Genomic DNA, 19345 nt, shown 5'->3' with positions numbered 1-19345 from the left:
GATTAGAAGAAACTATAGAACAATGAACTAGAACTTACAGCTAGCGAGCATCAAGGTTTAGATTATAGTCTGCATGAAGAACCAGTCAAGACTCAAGATCAAGTTTCTGAAAACTCATAGATAGGAATCTTGTAACTCATAATTGATAGGCTTGTTTAGTTTCTTTTTTATTTTGATATAATAGCAGGACCGCGGATCGGAGCCTCGACGGAACCTCACTTGACTCCTCAACTCATCATTCCACCATTCTCCTTGAACTACACGCGACCTCATTCCCCTATAACCCGGTATATGTAGGCTGTCCAAAACCAGGACTCGGTTGCACCCTATCTTTTATTTCTTTTCCTTTTGAATAATGGTTTGGTCAAAAAATAGTCACATGGCTTACCTAGTCTTTGCTTGAAAACTCTTCATGTTTTCAAGAAAATAAGGGCAGCTGTGAGCACCTAATTTTTGACTATATTTGAATTTTTATCACCTTCTACTATATAAATATTTTCAGAATTTAATATATAATTTTTAGCTTTGATACACTTATATATATATATATATATATAGAAATTATTAATAATTTAAAAGGTCAGTTATTACTATTAGTATTATTTTTATTATTATTTTTATCTTTATTTTTAAATAAAATGAATTAAAAATCGAAAATAAATAAAATTATTTATTATTATTTTTTTAAAACAAATTACGGATTGGAATTTAAAAATAGGAAAAGTAGAAATATAAAATTAAAAAGTAAAAGTAAAAGTAGGTAGAAATTATTTAATAAAAAAAGTAAAAGAAAGTAGAAAATGAAAAAAATAAAAGTAAAAGAATGTGAAAATTTTAAAAATAAAAAGTAAAATAAAGTTAGAATCAAAAAATAAAAGTTAGGGTATCTGATTTTATTTTATAAAAAAAAGTAAAAGTAAGTGGGAAATAAAAAAAGAAAAGTAAAATAGGTGGGAAATAAAAAAAAGAAAAGTAAAAAAGTGGGATTTTAAATATATTAAAAGTAAAAAAAAGTGAGAAATTAAAAAATAAAAGTAAATGAAAGTGTGGAATTATTTTTTTAAAAAAAATAAGAAAAATGGGAAGTGGAAATTCTTTTTAATTAAAAATATATAAAAAATAAAAAATTGAAAATTTCAAAATTTGTTTTCTATAAATAGAAGAGAAATGTAATGAAAAAAAAGGGAAAGAGAGAGAAACGAAAAAATAGGGAGGAAGGAATTGAGAAAATTTTATTTTTCTTCTTCTAGGATAAGGAAATTTTTACTCGTGTCATTCTTTCTTCGGCTTTCTTTCAAAACATCCAGCAGCTTCACCACCCTATAACCACCAGCCCTTGACCACTTTTGAGCCATCATTAACCCTTCCCTCCCCCCCCCCCCCCCAAAAAAAAAACTCCAAAAATAGCCACAAAATCGTCAGTTTTGCAAAGTCGATTGAGGTTGCAAGTTGAGCTTTGCCGCTCGAGCTTTCCGTGGTCCGAAGGGTCCATTTGAGAGATATCCGATCATTGAGTGGTTGTAATTTAAATCCACAATCATCAATACAAAGGTTCACTTCTCTTTCTATTTTATTATTTTTTCTCTCATTAATATTTTGGGTCACTTTGTTTTAATTTAACTTTGAGTATGATATGATCGAGTTCGCATCTGAGTGTGCTTAGATTAATTTGTTCTCATATTGAGTATTTGTTAAGATTAATTTATTGTCCTTTTTAGTGTTCATATGGTTAATTTTATTGATGAATATGTATTAATTCGTTACTTTTCTTGTTTATTCAATGAAGTAATGACTTTCCATTTTAGCATGTTTTAGTTTCATTTTGATCTCCTATCTTAGTGACTAAATTGATTCTGCATGTATCTAACTTTTTCTGCCATAAATTTAGTCTAATTTTAAATATTGGTTAGCAGTAAAATTATAAGAGATTAGGTTGAGCCATGATTGGTGTAAGACTTTAATTGAACTTTTCTAGCGTATTTATGGGCTAATTGTTGCACATGACCAAAAACAAATAAACATTCACAAGCTAGCTAACTTTTTCCATAATTAATTTACTTCATTTCCTCCATAACAATATACATATCTCATGACCTTACAATAATGTCAAAATTAGTAATTGAATAATATTCGAACACCGTAGCTTGATTTAGGCGCGATTAATAATAAATCATCGTGACTATGGGTACGGTTCTTGTGGCATAGTCATGATACGTAAACCCCAATTCAAGTGCGCGTTTCACGCGACTTGACCATAACTTCAAATAATAATAAAAATAAATATGTTGTAAATCGCGGGTGCGTTTCACGTGGCGCGGTTTGCAATGTGTACCAAAACGACAAGTGTGTGACATCGCGACTTATTCAAATAAATTCCATAAATATTAAAAAGCGGTAAAAGACAAAAATGCACAATGAGTTTAAAATATGTAATAAATCAGATAATTACGCCAAGTATTAATTATTAAGTGACCGTGCTAAAACCACGGAACTCGGGAGTGCCTCACACCTTTTCCCAGGTTAACATAATTTCTTACCTGGTCTTCTGCGTTCGCGAACCAAAAATAAGAGTCAAATTTCCTCGATTTGAGATTCTAAAATAAATCGGCGACTTGGGACACCATAAATTATTCCAAGTAGCGACTCTGAATAAATAAATAATCCCATTTCGAATAATGTCACTTAAATTGGAAAAACTCCCTATCCCCTATCCCCTCGGGAAAAAGGAGGTGTGACAACAATAATAAAAAGTCCGGAGAAATGCAAAAATACTACGTACTAAGCACTTATACTATGTACATCTAAATTTGTACTAAATTAAAAGAAAACTATTTTTGGTTTTTTTTTTTTTTTTTGGAGAATAAAACTAGCACTACTTAAGACAATTAAACTAACATAATAAAACTCCATAATTTAAAAACCCATGTGACCTTTTTCTTTTGTGTTTTTTTTTTTCTTTTAAATTTTATCAAAATTAAGATAAACTAAAAGTAACTAATAAAGGAAAATATTTTTGTAGTTTTCATTTTAAGAGAAACTAAAGCAAAAGGGTCAAAACTAGTAAAAATAGCAAATTAGACTTAAAAGAAGTATCTAAGCACTAAAATGTGTAAAATTTCAGGGAGGATTAAAAATTATATGTCTACACCCGGTACCTCAACCAAACATACCAACTACTCCTAAATTACCATACGGACTTAGTCGAGCCCTCAAATCAAATCAAACAACGCTAAAAACACGAATTACCCTCCAATTCAAACTTAATGAACTTTGAAACTTCAAACTTCTACAGCCGACCCCGAAACCTATCAAATCACGTCCGATTGACCTCAAATTTTACACACAAGTCATATTCGACATTACGGACCTACTCCAACTTTCAGAATCGGATTTCGACCCTAATATCAGAAAGTCCAATGCCGGTCAAAACCTCCAAAAATTCGCCATTTCAAGCCTAAATCAGCTACAAACCTCCAAAACACAATCCGAACACACCCCTAAGTCCAAAATTACCCAAATGAGCTTACGGAACCGACGAAACTCTATTTTGGAATTGTCTTCACACAGTTCTGACTACGGTCAAAATCCTAAGGCTTAAACTTTCGTTTTAGGGACTAAGTATCCCAAATCACTCCAAAATCAAAAACAAAACCTCCCGGCAAGTCACATAAGCAAAAAAAATACGGGAAAAATAATTAATATGGGATCAGGGCTATTACTCTCAAAACGACCGCCAGGTCATTACAAGCTGCTTGACCGTCGTAGTCCCTTGGAATCTTTCCGTTTTATTGTGCTGCCAACTCTTATTCGAACAATATTGTATATTCGATCCTTGATATCATTGCATGTATTCAGTTAAAGTTCGTGAGTCAGTATTACCAGTCTTGGGAGGTTGTTAATTAATTCCGCTGTTGGTTTCGATTATCTTGTAAAAAAAGGCTCGAAATATAATTGTAATCGGCTTACATAGTCTTAGAGACTAAGTGCCATCACGATGCCTATGGTGGGATTTTGGGTTGTGACATTAATATTAGTTCATCTCTTGTTTTGAATATTTAATCTTAACTATAATTTTATCCACCATAAATTTTATTTTCAAAGAGTAAAAGATTGATATAACATTTCACTTTTAGATCTTTATGTCTGTAGAATCATCAGTGGTATTGACTCTTACCAATAATTTTTTTTCTCTTTCTCACACATTTATATTCTTAAATATTTTTCTTAGTTGTTGTTTAATAATTAGCTATTTTTCAATATTACACAAAAAAATAAAAAAAAATATTTGAGTAGGAAAATAGTTTAAATATAATATAAAAATATATTATTATGGGGTATTTATTTTCTCAATTTCAACTCTTTATGCAATCCATTTAATATTACTTTTATTTTTTTCGTATTGAACATTATGTAGTGGTAATGTATTGCCAATACGAAGGATTCTTATTAAATTAATTTTATTAAACCTTCTTACATATTTTTAATATGAATTTAATAGATAAAATTTTATTAATTTTAACATCTTAAATATTACAAATTAGCATAGAAGGTATTGTAGTCCAAAAAATAGGTTATTGCAGTTATGTCCTTTCCCTATGAGTTCTTCCATTTAATATTTTAGGGCTTTGATATATTAATATTGTATTTATGCTTTTATAATAATACATACTCTCATTTTTCTAAGTGGATTTGGACAATATAACACATTCTTAAATTAAATTAGTAATAGGACATTATAATACATTTTCAAATTAAATTAGTAATGAAATTTTTTAAGAAGTATATCCTAAACGTAATAGGATTACATGACTAAAAATATTTACTTGTTCAATTTTATATGAATTAGATATCCCGAAAGTAATTATATTAATAGGATTCCTAAAGGTAATCATGTAGGATTCCTAATGTGTAGTATTATGTCCTAAGACTAATAGGATTATAAGGTTAATATCTAAAATTTTGATTTTGTCCTTTTATTATGAGTTATTATGCTTAATATTATAAGGTTATTTTTGTAAACTGACATTGTATTCATGCTTATATATATATCGTTATTTTTGAAATAAAAAATAGATTGAATAATGAAACGTTTAAAAGTTACACCTCATTCCCTAATAGGAAATCCAAATATCAAACCTTCAGCTTGTCAAAAATTTTGAGGTTCTAATCAAATAATGCATGTCCCTACTAAAAGGATTTGTATTGCACTTAGTGGTGTAGGACGGAGTCGCTACTAGTATTAAACTACAGCTACTTTAAGTTTAACAAGTATTACCCGTACGCAATACTTTTAACTTTTGGTATGATGCAAACGAGGCCCAAAAGATAAAGATCCCATAAAAAAGACCATATTTCTGCAATTTTTTGGTTACAAGCGGTTACATGGTGTAATTTCTACACTTATGGGTCCATTTGTGAATTTGAACCTTAGCCCAAGCCCAAATTCCTTATATGCAGTCTGGACGAGAAACAAACAAAATAAAGCCCAAATTCAATTTTGCGCCTAAAATCTTGCCAAAAACCCTCCGCCGCTTACTCTGCTCCTCTCCTCCACCTCTTTCTGCAACAAACACCTCTGTTCTCCTTCGCAGACGAAATCAAAAGGTACTCTCTTTGTCTCTCTCGTGCTTTCTCTTTTCTATCTATCTCTAATTAGACCAAAAGCTTATTCCTATTTGCAATGAAGTTTACTGCTAAATCAGTTTTTTACTGAATTGGATTAAGCTGCTGTGTTTGCTTCTATCAATAGCTCTGCTAATTTTCCTTAATAAGAATCAATTTAGACTAATATAAAACTTACTGTTGAGTTCTGTAGAGGGTGTTTGAACCCGCCGCCGCATTCAGAGGTTTCTCACAAAAATGGAAGGCGTCGAGATGGAATTTCATCTACCGGAAAATGCTGACGTGTCCTCAGATGACTTCTGCAACACGGTACTATCACAATTTAGCTCATCCAATAACGAGCACCACGTGCACATCTGCACCGCCATTGGTACAATGTCACAGGAGCTCAAAGACCAGAGCCTTCCTCTTACTCCAATCACTTACTTCGGCGCCACCTGTTCCTCGCTCCAACGCCTATATACCTCCTCCCCTGAAGGGCCGCCATCACACCTTATCAATGCACTTTCCACTATTTTATCCCTCGTCCTTCCTAGAATAAACAAAGCCATTTTGAAGCAGAAATACGAGTATTTGTCTAACCTTATGATTCAATTGCTTGGATTAAAGACCATTGATATCGAAGGGATCATTGCGTGCTTAAAGTGTGTTATGCACTTGCTAATTGTGGGATCAAAAGGGAACTGGTTGGATGTTGCTCAACTCTATGGTGTGTTTATTGGTTATTTAACGGATGATCGCCAAAAGGTCGCTACTTTCCTTCTTTCTTTTAACAATTTTAATAAGAAGTTCGATTATTTTTGTTCCTTTGGCCTAGTGCATGCCTTTCTTTTGGTTAATCTATCAAGTGCTTCTTTAACAATATGGAAATTGTAAATGTTGGAAGAGCATAAGTTGTGTGTACTGACGCTGCAGGTAATTCTCTATACAAACATTGATTGGTAATTTTAAGCAGTGTTGTCAAAGGTCCAAAGCTCTAGCGCTCCAGGTCTAAAAAACGCAACTGAAGTGTGGGCTTTAAAAAAGGTGCACTGATATATATATATATATATATATATATATATATATATATATATATATATATATATATATATATAATTCAAAAAAAAGAAACAAATTCATTCACAATGTTTCCCTCAACAACTAATGCGTTATTTGCTTATTATATTTGTTGTTTAGTACAATTCGATTCAAGATAGACTCATAGGCAATGAGGCTCATGCCTTAGTGCTTGCCTACATTGAAGTGGGGCTTAAGCCACGCGAAGCACTAAGGGCTCAACTGCGCCTTATATGAGCCTTTGACAACACCAGTCTTAAGAAATGAAAAGCAATCTTTTATAATAGGCGAAAATACACTATTTAAATTGTTAGTGCATATAAGTTAAACTCATGTTGGAAAGGCGACTTGAGATAATCTTATGGGGAACAGTCTTTTCATGACAGGGGAAGAGGCTACTTAAGGAATGGGTTTTCATGGTTTATTCTCTTGAATGTCGGTCTTTATATTATTCAGTCCATGTTTCTTGTTAGAGCAAAGGTTGAGCCATGTTCTTTTATCCTGCGTTAGCACCATAGTAAAAGAAAGTTTTTGAAGAACAAGATAACTTTATCAACTAAGTAATAGACTGTGCTGGCACAAGCTTAGAAGTTTCCTATGCAGTGATATGAAAAGTAGGATGCATGTTTACAGAATCTACAGTTTGATAACTTTTTCAATTTTAACAAGTCACGGTGGTAACAAAGTTATAATGATTGTGTCATAAAAGATGTGTGTATGAGCAGAATGATATTTTTGTGGGTTGATAGTTAGGGTAATGTTTATTTCAAAAGGTTATTGGAGTACAGCCATGCCCAGCAATTCTGATCCTTTTTTAGATTCCATAATAGTTACTACAAGGAGAAGTTACTAGTTTAGATTTGAGATTATTTTGTTATCAAGTTGCGTTTGATGAGAAAACAAAGAATGAGAAAATACAACAATTAAAGCAGTTTAACGAAAAATTTATAAAGATACATGGATCTCAATTCCCCACGAAAGCTGAAATTAGAGAACATGGAAGCTATAGTATAAAAAGTTGATATCTGTTTACTTGTAATGTTACAGTCTTACAGATAGTATTCTAACTATTCTTTGCATTTACATAATGCTTCAACTCAAAAGTTAGGAAGGTCAAGTACACTGGCATTGAATTTTCTTGTTTGGATTGGTCGATGGAACAGGTGAGAAAGATGTCGCATAGTTGCATTCGTGATGTCTTGCAAAACTTTCAGGCATTACCTATGCTTGCTCCTCTATTTGCACCTGCAAGTGAAGCCATCACAAATCTCTTTGAGAGGTCCCTTCTACTTGCAGGAGGAACAACTGGAAATGCCTCTGAAAGACCCAAAGGAGCACAACAAGTCTTACACGTGCTGGATGCTCTGAAACTTTGTCTTCCTTATATGTCTTCAAAGTATTCGAATAGTACTTTGAAATACTTCAAGTCTCTACTGGAGTTGCATCAGCCTCTTGTTAATAGGCGCATTACAGATGGTTTGACTGCTCTTTGTATCCATCCGACAGCAGAAGTATCCGCAGAAGTGCTTCTGGACCTATTGGGTTCATTAGCTACTTCAGTTTCTGCGAATGAGTCATCTGCTGATACTCTGACATTCACAGCTCGCTTGCTTGGCATTGGGATGAGAAGAGTATATTCGATTAACAGGCAGTTATGTGTGGTTAAGCTCCCTATGGTGTTCAACTCTCTTAGTGGTGGGTCTTTTTCCTATTTCCTTACCTAGCATGGATTACAATAAGAATCAATCTGTTTCATGCCGCAAAAAGAAGGCTTTCAACTGCACCTATAAATTCTGTTCGATTTTGATAGTTATTGTTTGACTATTACTTTTTGTTATTTATGGTCCCTCAGATGTTCTTGGTTCTGAGCACGAGGAAGCAATAAGGGCTGCACTGGAGGCACTCAAGAGCTTAATACATGAATGCATTGATGGAAACTTGATCAAACAGGGTGTGGATGACATAATTAGTTCTAATACTGATATGAGGAAATCTGGACCAACTATCATTGAAAAAATCTGTGCCACAATTGAGAGCTTAATTACCTATCACTATGCAGCAGTCTGGGACATGTCATTTCAAGTAGTGGCTGCCATGTTTGACAAGCTAGGTGATTGCACTGCTTATTATCTTTTCTTTTAAAAAAATATAGCCATCTTAAGTTCTAAATCTCGATATTTAATTTCTAGTTATTGAATGATCTAAAATATTCTGTCTACACAGTATCCGACACTTATTCAAATCAATTTCCATGGAATTGGACTTCCTAAAATGATGTTCAATTTGATAAAATCGAGTACTTTATTACTGCTTCTTGCTTTCCTAGTATTTTACTACTGACTAGTGGTGCAGCCAAGAGTTGTAACAAGGGGATTTAAAAAATGCCATATATAATGTTAAGGCGATTCAACAATTTATATATATACCCTACTTGCACGATATAATTTAATTGAACCCCATTCCTTACTTTTAGCTGCGTCGCTGCTACTACTGGCTATGCCAATAGTAAGTGATGAACATTGTCAGCTGCTTCTGACCTAATCCACCCCCCTTCCCACCTAATCCACACCCCTTCCCAAATATGGGTGTGTGTCTACACACATATGTACTCTTTATCTTGACTATCGTATCCCAATCACTGGATGAAATTGGTGATACAGGGAGCTTGATATGCTTTTCCGTGTTGCTTTCTTTCTATATATCAACCAAGGAATGTCAAGTGAAGTGGTCCTCTTTGTTGATTTCTTTTTAGGTCACTATTCTTCTCACCTTCTGAAGGGAACACTTCAGAGCTTGGCTGATATGCAAAAGTTGCCAGATGAAGACTTCCCTTACCGTAGACAGGTGAACCTTGCTTTTGGGGCTGCTTAATCATGGAAATGCCTTTTGTCATCAACTTGTTTGGTACTGAGGCGTCGTAGTTGTTGTATTTATTTTTTCCCGCCCCTAGTTATTCTGTTGCTGCCGCTATTCGCGATTTGACCTTTTCGACAACAGTTTCAGTTGCTTTTTTATATTTGATCTCTGTATGACAATTTGAATTGATGATCAAATTTGACTTCTCTATTATTAGCTGGCCTTATGTTTCGATTTTCAAAGCCTCAATTTTTTAGAAATTAATATGATGCATGAATGTAGCTGCTCCTAAGACATTGAGTCTAATGGAGATCTCAAAAATTTAAGTCTGTTTTTTATAATCCTAATACTTTGGATTTCGCAAATGAACATATATAATTAGGTATCTGGAAACTAGGATCGAAAAGGAAAAATTACAAACTAAATAGTCATGGCATATGCTGGCAATCAAAGGAAAAAAAAAAAGAAATAGTCATGGAGGATGCAGTATAATTAAACAAAAATGATTAGATTGGCTAAAAACTAATAAAAGATTGTCTGATTGGTAAAAATAAGGTAATGTTTTTTCATTGGAGAATAGGCTAATATTTTACATGCATTTAAATTTATTTGATTAAATAGCATAAGAAATCAAATTTATCACAATGGTGAGAGGGCATTGCAGGTTTTCTGAATAGATTTGTTTGGACAAAGGAAAGGAAGCGAACTAAAATTTAAGTATTTGGATTTCTATCTAGGTGGGTTGCTCTGATGGTAAGCGCCCTCCACTTTCAACCAAGAGGTTGTGAGTTCGAGTCACCCCAAGAGCAAGGTGGGAGTTCTTGGAGGGAAGGATGCCGAGGGTCTATTGGAAACAGCCGCTCTACCCCAGGATAGGGGTAAGGTCTGCGTACACACTACCCTCCCCAGACCCCACTAGTGGGATTATACTGGGTTGTTGTTGTTGTTGTTGTTGTATTTCTATCTAGATCAACCTGATTCGCTAAATGAGGAAATAATAGAACTTGATAAGTAATTTTGAGCAGATATTGGTGAAGTTTGTGTGGAAATTCCTGAAAGCATTAGATGTAGAGACAATGGATGAAGTAGCACATCCTTCTTGTTTGAAGACATCTTGGAGTGATGCTGTATAGAAAATTTTTGGTAAAGACCCTCTGACAGAAAAGAGAAACAGGACTGATTGCTACCAACTTGAGAAATGACAGAGAAAAATATAGGATAGAGACATTTGAGGGAAAAAATAAAGAGGAATTGAGACCAGACAAGAAGAACGGATCAGCGAACTCCTTCGTCTGATGATTGTCTTTTTGTTTTCTCGGGATCCAAGGAAGATTGCAAACCACTATCAGTGTCTGCTGCTCCTGGCATAGTCTTGGAGTTTATGTTATGAGATAAATTTATTTATAAGTGTGAGATATACTTTAAAAACCCATAAAAATACAGATATGATCAATGAATGTGTGTTGATCACTTATTATAATGGTTCTTGACTTTTGGATGGTGCATTTAGTGGGGTTGTCCGACCTTTTTGTGTTTCGTCAACACCATCAATTTCCAAATGAGGTCAGGTCAACTTCTTGAACTGTCTATATCATCACTAATTCCGTCTATGTGATTCAGTGCAATGAATTTGTATTCATCTGTTTGACACAAATTATAAGTGTCATAGTAAGGTTGACTTAACTAACATGCTAACATTTTCTTTGGTGATCACTTTATTGCTGAAAGTAATGCTGTTTTCTGAAACATTAATAGTTCTCGTCTTCTCCGATGAGGCTATGTTTACCTTGTGCGGAGTATGCGTGATATTTTGCACAAGCACGGTTTTGCTTTGTGTGGATCTTCTTTCTCGCCTGAAATTGGATCCAGTCGGGAATGAGAACCATGATAATATATAAGCCTGGGACCTGCTTGGCTAGTTAGTCAAATTATTCCGCTTCCCCAAAAAATAATTGGCAGAGACTGACTAGGGTCCCTAACCGTTATCAGTGGAAGTATAGGTTGCATCTTAGCTGGGGACCTTTTCCCTTGTTGAGTTGCTTTTTTCTTTAGTTCCTTAATGTTCTTTTGGGATATGATTTGTGAGCATGTGTCTAGCTATAGCATTTTCTTATCCGATAGAATACACTGCTGATTTAAGGATTTGTTGATAACAGCTGCACGAATGTGTTGGATCAGCTGTTGGTGCAATGGGACCTGAATCTTTTCTAACTCTTCTTCCTCTTAAATTGGATGCGCAAGATTTATCGGAGTCCAACATCTGGCTTTTCCCAATTCTAAAGCAAAATATCGTTGGTGCGCATTTAAGTTTCTTTACCAACTCAATTTTGTCGATGGTTGGAGCTATGAAGCAGAGGTCTGCAATGGTATGTTTATGCTAAATGACACCTCTTGTGCCCCTCTTTTATTTACACTGAGCTCATTCTTATGTTTTGTGGCAGCTCGAGAGCAAGGGAAAGATTTATTCTGCGAGAACTGTTGATGGAATTGTGTATTCATTGTGGTCGTTGTTACCCTCATTTTGCAATTACCCTGTGGACACTGCTGAAAGCTTTAAGGATTTGGAGAAGGTTTTGAGCAAAGCTTTACGGGAAGAGCCTGATGTTTGTGGGATAATATGCTCCAGTTTGCAGATCCTCATTCAGCAGAACGATAGCATTTCAAAAGGAAAAGTGGATTTGTCTGATACTGAAATGAGCGTTCCCAAAAAACGAGCCATTGCGCGTTATAACCAGCAAGTTGCACGTGATAACTTGAATGCATTGAGTCTTTCGGCTCCTAAACTGCTGTCTGTTCTCTCCGGAGTCTTCCGAAAATCCTCTAAGCATACTGGTGGATCTTTGCAGGTAACATAAAAAAGGGTATTATTACCCCATGGTGATAGTAGTGTGCCAATGTAGATACTCGGATGGATGAATTTCTTTTGTTAGTGTTGTAATTGATATATGAATCTTTGGATCGCTGTCACAACTGCATTAGAGAAACAGTGAAACACTACAATGGAAAAAGAAAAAGAAAATAAAAGGAGAAAAAACTGCATTCTATATTCTGCAAATTCTCTCAGTAGCATGTAAGAAACCAAAGAGGCTGTTGGAAACATATCCTCCAATAGTTTTTTCTGTGTCCTTGTAGCCATTCCGACCACTTTGCTCATATGTGTTTTAGTGCTATCCAAGGCATTATACTTAATACAAAAGAAAAAAGACCACATCTTTTCTTTACTGCTCCAAAGATGTTATCAAGCAATGGGATCCAGAAGGCCATATCTTTCAGTCAAACAAGACTCTCAACACATGAATGGATTCTTTCCCCTATTGACTGAATCGTTTATATTCAGGTTGAAGTTTTAATTAAACAAACCTTTTGTTGATTAATTATTAACACTATTTTATGCCTAATCTATAAGGTTTTTTCCTTGCAAAAAGTATTTTAATCTGCGTTTTAGACTGAGGATTGGTTGGTTTGATCAATCTGCTCCAAACCAGGCCATTGATATTATTATGGAGGTAGTAGATTTTGTTGATTTAAAAGGTCTCTATGTAAGGTTCTCCTTGTCCTTGTTGCTTGTGTAATTCAGTAATTTTTTAAAAATTGTGTTTTTATTTATCCGTCACATTTGAAATGCTGTCACTTGGTAGTCTTGTCACATTTTTCATTAGAGGTGATGTATGTTATAGTATTTCAATTTCTTTTAAGCTGTTGACAAGGTCTGTTATTGGCAAACCAAAGCTTGTATGTTATTCATAATTTGTGATACAGTGTACACTTACATTTTCTTTCTGTGGTTCAGTATGCCTGAATTTTTTACTTGGTCAAAATAATTACCGCACAAATTATTTAGCCCATTTATGATACATGTATTTATACAGACCATAATTTGGTGAATTGGCCTCTCTTTATGTTTAGTCCGAAGTCGTCAGACCTGAAAGCTTTACTTATCTTTTGTAAGAAACTGATTGGAAAATATCTTGTTAGCTCACTTTTCGATAAATATGCGTATTATATACAGAGCACAATCCGTGAATTGGCCCCTATTGCTGACAAGGAGGAAGTAAGGAAATTCTTTATGAAGACCATGCGTGAGCTTTTGAAGGTGACTCAAGAGTCTGGGAAGGCAGAGAAGGCCAGAAGTTCCAATTCAATGCAGATTGATGACTCATCCAGTGAAAGTTCTCCGTCCCTAAAGAGGTAGGATGATCAAAATCACATTTGTTTCATTCCTTCTGCTGTCAAAGTCCTTTTTCCTTTGTGTTAACTGAATCAATATCTCTTGCTTCTTATCATTTAGGGCACAGTTATTTGATCTGGCCGTTTCGCTCTTGCCTGGTTTAGATGCTGAACATATTAATGCACTGTTTGGTGCAATAGAGCCTGCTTTAATGGTTGGTGTCAGTTATGTGTTTGCTTCTGCACCTTTCAGTTTTTTGATGTCGAAGGTTTAATAACTAGTATAAGGGACAGGATGATGAAGGCTTGATCCAGAAGAAGGCATATAAAGTTCTTTCCATCATCCTTCGGGTAAGTGTTGTCACCAAATATCATGTAAAGGCATTGTTGTAGTTTCTTCTCAGTATTCTTCTAACGTATCTAGGACTGGATGGCGATGTCCAAAAAATTTAAAACAACTTGTATAAATAACTTGTGAGTTGAGTAAGTGAAATATCATTGGCATGGTTGAAAAGATTCAGATTAAAAGTGGTACAAGTTCTGAAGCAAGTAATCTGAGCTATACTGTTAAAGCACCTCTCTTATGATTTCTCGTTTATATTTTTGGCACATTTATTTTGTGGCTAATAAGTTTTGCAACTTCTTTGAACAGGAATCTGATGAATTTATTTCAAGAAGTACCGAAAAGTTGCTTAATTTGATGATTGAAGCACTACCTGCAAATCATTTTTCAGCCAAACGTTACAGACTTGACTGCCTATACTCTTTAATTGTCCGTGTTACAAAGGTGACACATATCCTCTTGTGGATAAAACTGTGATGCGTCAGATTTGTGCCATTCATAGCATTGCATAGTTTTTTACACTTCATTGCATTCTACAGGATGACCCAGAACAGGGGAGGCGTGACAGTATTACTGCTTTTATGACTGAAATTTTGCTTGCACTCAAAGAGGTTTGTCTATTATTCATCTGCTATAGAGCTGACTAGTATTTTTTTTTCAAAGGAATTTATTTTGCTGTAAATGTGCCCATTTATCCTCAATGATTTTTCTCCCATAGTTGGTATAGAGGGATGAATCTATAGGAAATATATGCTCTATTAATATCTTTAGTCTTTTTGCTATTCTAGCATCAAGTTTGAGCCTTTTGCTAATTGCAGTGGCTACAAGTTGCTAGCTATTATCAAGGTTTTCATAATATATATATTTTTTTCCTAAGGCTTGAAGTATGTCCTCTAACTTTTAAAAGTCTCTAGCCTATTCATGCTACAAGTTAAGTAGTCTTTCCACGTGAAACGGCATTCTGAAGTACAGTGGGCGAAGCATTAATTTTTGTAGGTCCCGGATGGAAAACGATTGTACAAACTACACTCACTATCCACATTTTTGTTCTCTCCTCTTTTACTTCCATCAGTTTACAGTTAGTCTTGTTCCTTCTGCTGATACTTGACTCCAAAATTCGTGGACTTTTATCATTTTCTTGAGCTCTGCATTTTCCAACTGTCATCCTTCTCCTTATTTTTGTTATTAGTTCATGTGGTTTGTGTCCTTGAATTACCACAAAATCCCGGGTAAAAGATTGTTTTGTTACTTATAGCCTCGATTAATGGTCTTTGATTTCTCGTTAGGATTGGGTAACTTAGCAAAATGGTCAAGTTAGTGCTTAAAACAGTTGCTATCTTCTTTCATGATCATTTTGCTATGAGAGCTTTTAGAATTTTGTAACTTATAGCCTGTTTGGCCAAGCTGAAAAATCAGCTTATTTTGAGAAGTGCTTTTTTCAAAAGTGCTTTTCGAAAAAGTACTTTTGGAGAGAAGCAGTTTGTGCTTGGCTAATCAATCTGAAAAGCACGTTCGAATAATAATTTGTGTTTGGCCAAGCTTTTCAAAAAGTGTTTTAAGTATCAAATTACGAATTAGGACATGAAGAGATTTACGTACTTAATAGTTAATATTATATAAGTAAATAAATAATTATAAATATTTATTATCAAAGATAATAATTAATTTTTTTTATTTTATTTAAGTGAAATATGAAAATAAAATTATAAAGTACTTTAATTCTTTCAAGATGATTTAAATATATCAAAAAATTATTCAACAAATATAAAAATATTCACCCCAAAAGTCACTATATATTAGAAAGCTATCCTAAAAATAAGAAAAATATTTATAGATTAATATCCTAAGTATTAGGTTTAGAATAAGTAAAGTTATTTTGGAATATACTACATTTTGCTAAGGGTATTTTTGGTAAGAAGAAAAGTCAAAACTGCTTCTACTTCTGGGGAGAATCTGCTTTTTTCTGCTTCTCAAAAAATGCTTCCCAAAAGCAACCCCCCACCCCCCCCCCCCCCAAAAAAAATAAAAAATTGGCCAAACACCTAAAATCACTTTTGGACTAGGAAGAAGCTTGGCCAAACAGGCTATTAATAACTTTCTCACCATTAACTAGTCTTGGGCTCTTGGCTGCCTAGGTGGAAGAACGGTTTATAAATGTAAAACATTTATAATTATTTAATTCCTGTACTGAGATTTTTGAGGATTCCATGTAAGCCTAACAAGAAAACAAGGAACCGAGCGTATGAGCTTCTTGTCCAGATTGGCCATGCTTGTGGGGATGAAGAAAGAGGTGGCAGAAAGGAGAACCTGCATCAGTTTTTTACTATGGTACGATAAGTAATAGTTTGATGAATTTACGTAATGGAGTGGGCTCTTTCTGTTTGACATAGGCACTATTGTCCTTGGCATTTTCACTTGCAGGTTGCTGGGGGTATTGCTGGAGATACACCTCATATGATCAGTGCAGCAGTTAAAGGCGTAGCTCGCCTGGCTTATGAATTCACCGACCTTGTTTCTGCTGCGTACAGTGTCCTTCCATCAACATTTCTTCTCCTTAAGAGAGAGAACAAAGAAATAATTAAGGTCTGTTCTAGTCTGCATTAAGACTATATTGTGCAAAACCAGTGTTCACCTGCCATATTCTGAAGTTTTTCTCACCTGAAACTTGTCTTAAGTGCAGGCTAATTTAGGGCTATTGAAGGTACTGGTCACAAAGTCGCCGGCTGAGGGACTACAAGCACATTTAAGGAGCATGGTAGAGGCCCTTCTTGGTTGGGAAAATAATACCAAGAAGCATTTCAAAGCCAAGGTTTTGTTTCTCCTAGATCCTAAACTACTGTGTTTTCATTTGGTTTTGGTTCCTGTATGCAATTAGTTCATCTTCCATGGTCTTATATAATTTTGGTTTTTGGAATCTCTTTTCTGTTATAAAGATGGCTTGTTGATTGGAAGGTGGTTGCGTGTATGTTATCTTTCATAGGTTAAGCTGCTTATTGAAATGCTTATCAAGAAGTGTGGTCTGGATGCTGTAAAAGAGGTGATGCCTGAAGACCACATGAAACTCCTTACTAATATAAGAAAGGTTTGTTATGAACTGGAATTAAACCTGTGAAAATGCTCGTGGGATATTAAATGTTCAGATGAGTTATTTATTCTTCTGATGAAAAAGCAGATCAAGGAGCGAAGTGATAGGAAACTCGCGTCGAATTCCGAGGAAAGCAGATCTCATATGTCAAAAGCAACAACATCAAGGTTGTTCTCTTTCCTCTATATACCTGCATACTGAAGTTGAGAATAATACACAGAAGAATATTTGATGCTTGACACCTGGGAAGCAACTAAGATATATTGGAGTATTTTATGTACCTCTGTTGATTTGGATAAGTTTATTTATCAGCAAAAAAAAAAATATTTGCCTTTTTTTTGGCGGTTACCAATATTCAATATTCAGATTTATCCCAAGTAAGGTGGACTATGGCTCTTTGGATCACTAATCTTTTTGTCCTCTGCATGGATAAGAAGCTCTTATTTTCAGTGCCTTGGTAATTTTTCAAGCATTAGTTTAAATACCTATGGTATTAACGTCTCTGTCCTGTTACAGGCTAAGCAGGTGGAATCATACAAAAATCTTTTCTGAGTATGATGATGGAGAATCTGAGAATAGTGATGCAGAATATATGGACGCAAAAACTACTACTGGTCGTAGGAGCAAGGCTACATTAGCATCAGACTCCAAAGCATCTTTATTACGGTCAGTGGGAATGTTTTAATATGTAATGGTTACTATTTATCGTCCTGAGGATGTTTTACAGATGGTGGAAGCTAGTGTTATTTTTAGTGATGCTTTCTAGTTTAGACTATATTTCACATGTAAGATAAGTGTTTGTATGCCATATTTCCAGGTCCAAGAAAACACGGAAAGCAGCCAAGAGTTTGCAGGAAGATCTGTATGATCAATTAGACGACGAGCCACTTGACTTACTTGACCAGAAGAAGACCAGGTCAGCTCTTAGAGGATCTGGCAATCTCAAGCGGAAGTCGGAGTCAGAAGATGAAGCAGAAATAGACTCTGAAGGCCGTTTGATTATTCAAGAGGGAGATAAGAAGCAAAAACAAGTGCCACCTACTAATGATTTTGATGTAAGGAGCGAAGCAGGAAGTCGCTTATCTGAGAGCTCAAGGAAAACTCAGAAACGGAGGAAAACATCTGATTCAGGATGGGCCTACACTGGAACAGAATATGCAAGCAAGAAGGCAGGTGGTGATGTCAAGAGGAAAGACAAACTTGAGCCATATGCCTACTGGCCCCTTGACCGCAAGATGATGAGCCGTAGGCCTGAACATCGGGCAGCAGCACGAAAAGGAATGGCAAGCATTGTGAAGCTAACAAAGAATCTTGAAGGCAAGAGTGCATCATCCATACTGTCCGCAAAGAGAGTCAAGACTAAAAAGAAAGCCAGCGCCAAATAGACTAAGGTGTGAAGTCTGCTTTGTTGATGCTAGGTCAAAATGGAGAGCTCAGCCCCGAGGCTCACTAGTTTGTGCCATAGTTTGCACTTGGGGCTTCTAGCAATCTGGCGGCCCCATGTTCCTTTTTGACGTCACCTTGTCATTTAATTCGTCCATGTATAATTGTATATCGCCTGTTGAAGTGATTTGTTTTTTGGATAGGAATGTCGAGGAAAAGGAAGTAGGAAGGAAATCGAGTATACGTAGTTTCCATAGGAAAATTAGCAAATGCGTCAAATGCTAGCTATTTAAGTTGGTTGTTTGTAATATTCTTACCAAATTGCAGTAGGTTGGTGCATGAAAGTAATGTGAGTCACATGTGATTGTCTAAATTTTTCGAAATCATTTGAATTGCTGTTGTAAGTTGTAACCCAGAGAGATTTCCTTTTAGTACGTGGTTTTGATAGTAGAAAAGTTCAGCTGCCTCAAGTTTCTCTCCAACCAATTGTTGCAACGCAACGTACTCAATTCAGCAAATTGGCTCGTTCTTTTATTAGGGCCCAGAGGTGTATATCTCCTTAAATCATTTATAACAATGCTATATTTTTTTTTAAAATTACTTAAGTATGCGTGCACATATGATGCTTAAAGACTCCTATGGTGAAATAATTATTGAGTGCATCTCTACAAGTGAAATTGATTGTTCAAATTTAAATTCGGACGGTCTTATTTTCGACACAAGTGAAATTGATTGTTCAAATTTAAATTCGGACGGTCTTATTTTCGACACGGAGTATAGTTATATATGTGAAAATCACTAAAATTTCAAAAAGCCTGGATCCGCCTATG

At 35.0% G+C, this 19345-nt stretch overlaps 1 protein-coding gene across 1 annotated transcript; it reads left to right on the top strand.

Annotated features, from left to right (window-relative positions):
- Positions 1-5453: 5453 nt before the first annotated feature.
- LOC104116090 (uncharacterized) lies at positions 5454-18888 on the top strand. The gene is made up of 19 exons (XM_070181245.1): positions 5454-5604; positions 5816-6369; positions 7845-8376; positions 8534-8791; positions 9434-9525; positions 11694-11903; positions 11979-12383; positions 13547-13725; positions 13826-13919; positions 13999-14055; positions 14357-14491; positions 14587-14658; positions 16262-16375; positions 16469-16630; positions 16728-16856; positions 17028-17129; positions 17220-17299; positions 17649-17798; positions 17950-18888. Exons 2-19 carry the CDS (start codon positions 5860-5862, stop codon positions 18515-18517), a joined length of 3849 nt encoding a protein of 1282 aa, XP_070037346.1. The 5' UTR covers positions 5454-5604; positions 5816-5859; the 3' UTR covers positions 18518-18888.
- Positions 18889-19345: the final 457 nt, after the last annotated feature.

This window comes from Nicotiana tomentosiformis, chromosome 7 (assembly GCF_000390325.3).
Source record: "Nicotiana tomentosiformis chromosome 7, ASM39032v3, whole genome shotgun sequence".
Classification (NCBI taxonomy): domain Eukaryota; kingdom Viridiplantae; phylum Streptophyta; class Magnoliopsida; order Solanales; family Solanaceae; genus Nicotiana; species Nicotiana tomentosiformis.
Note: the sequence above shows the minus strand (reverse complement) of the source record. Positions and strands in the feature narration are given on the sequence as shown.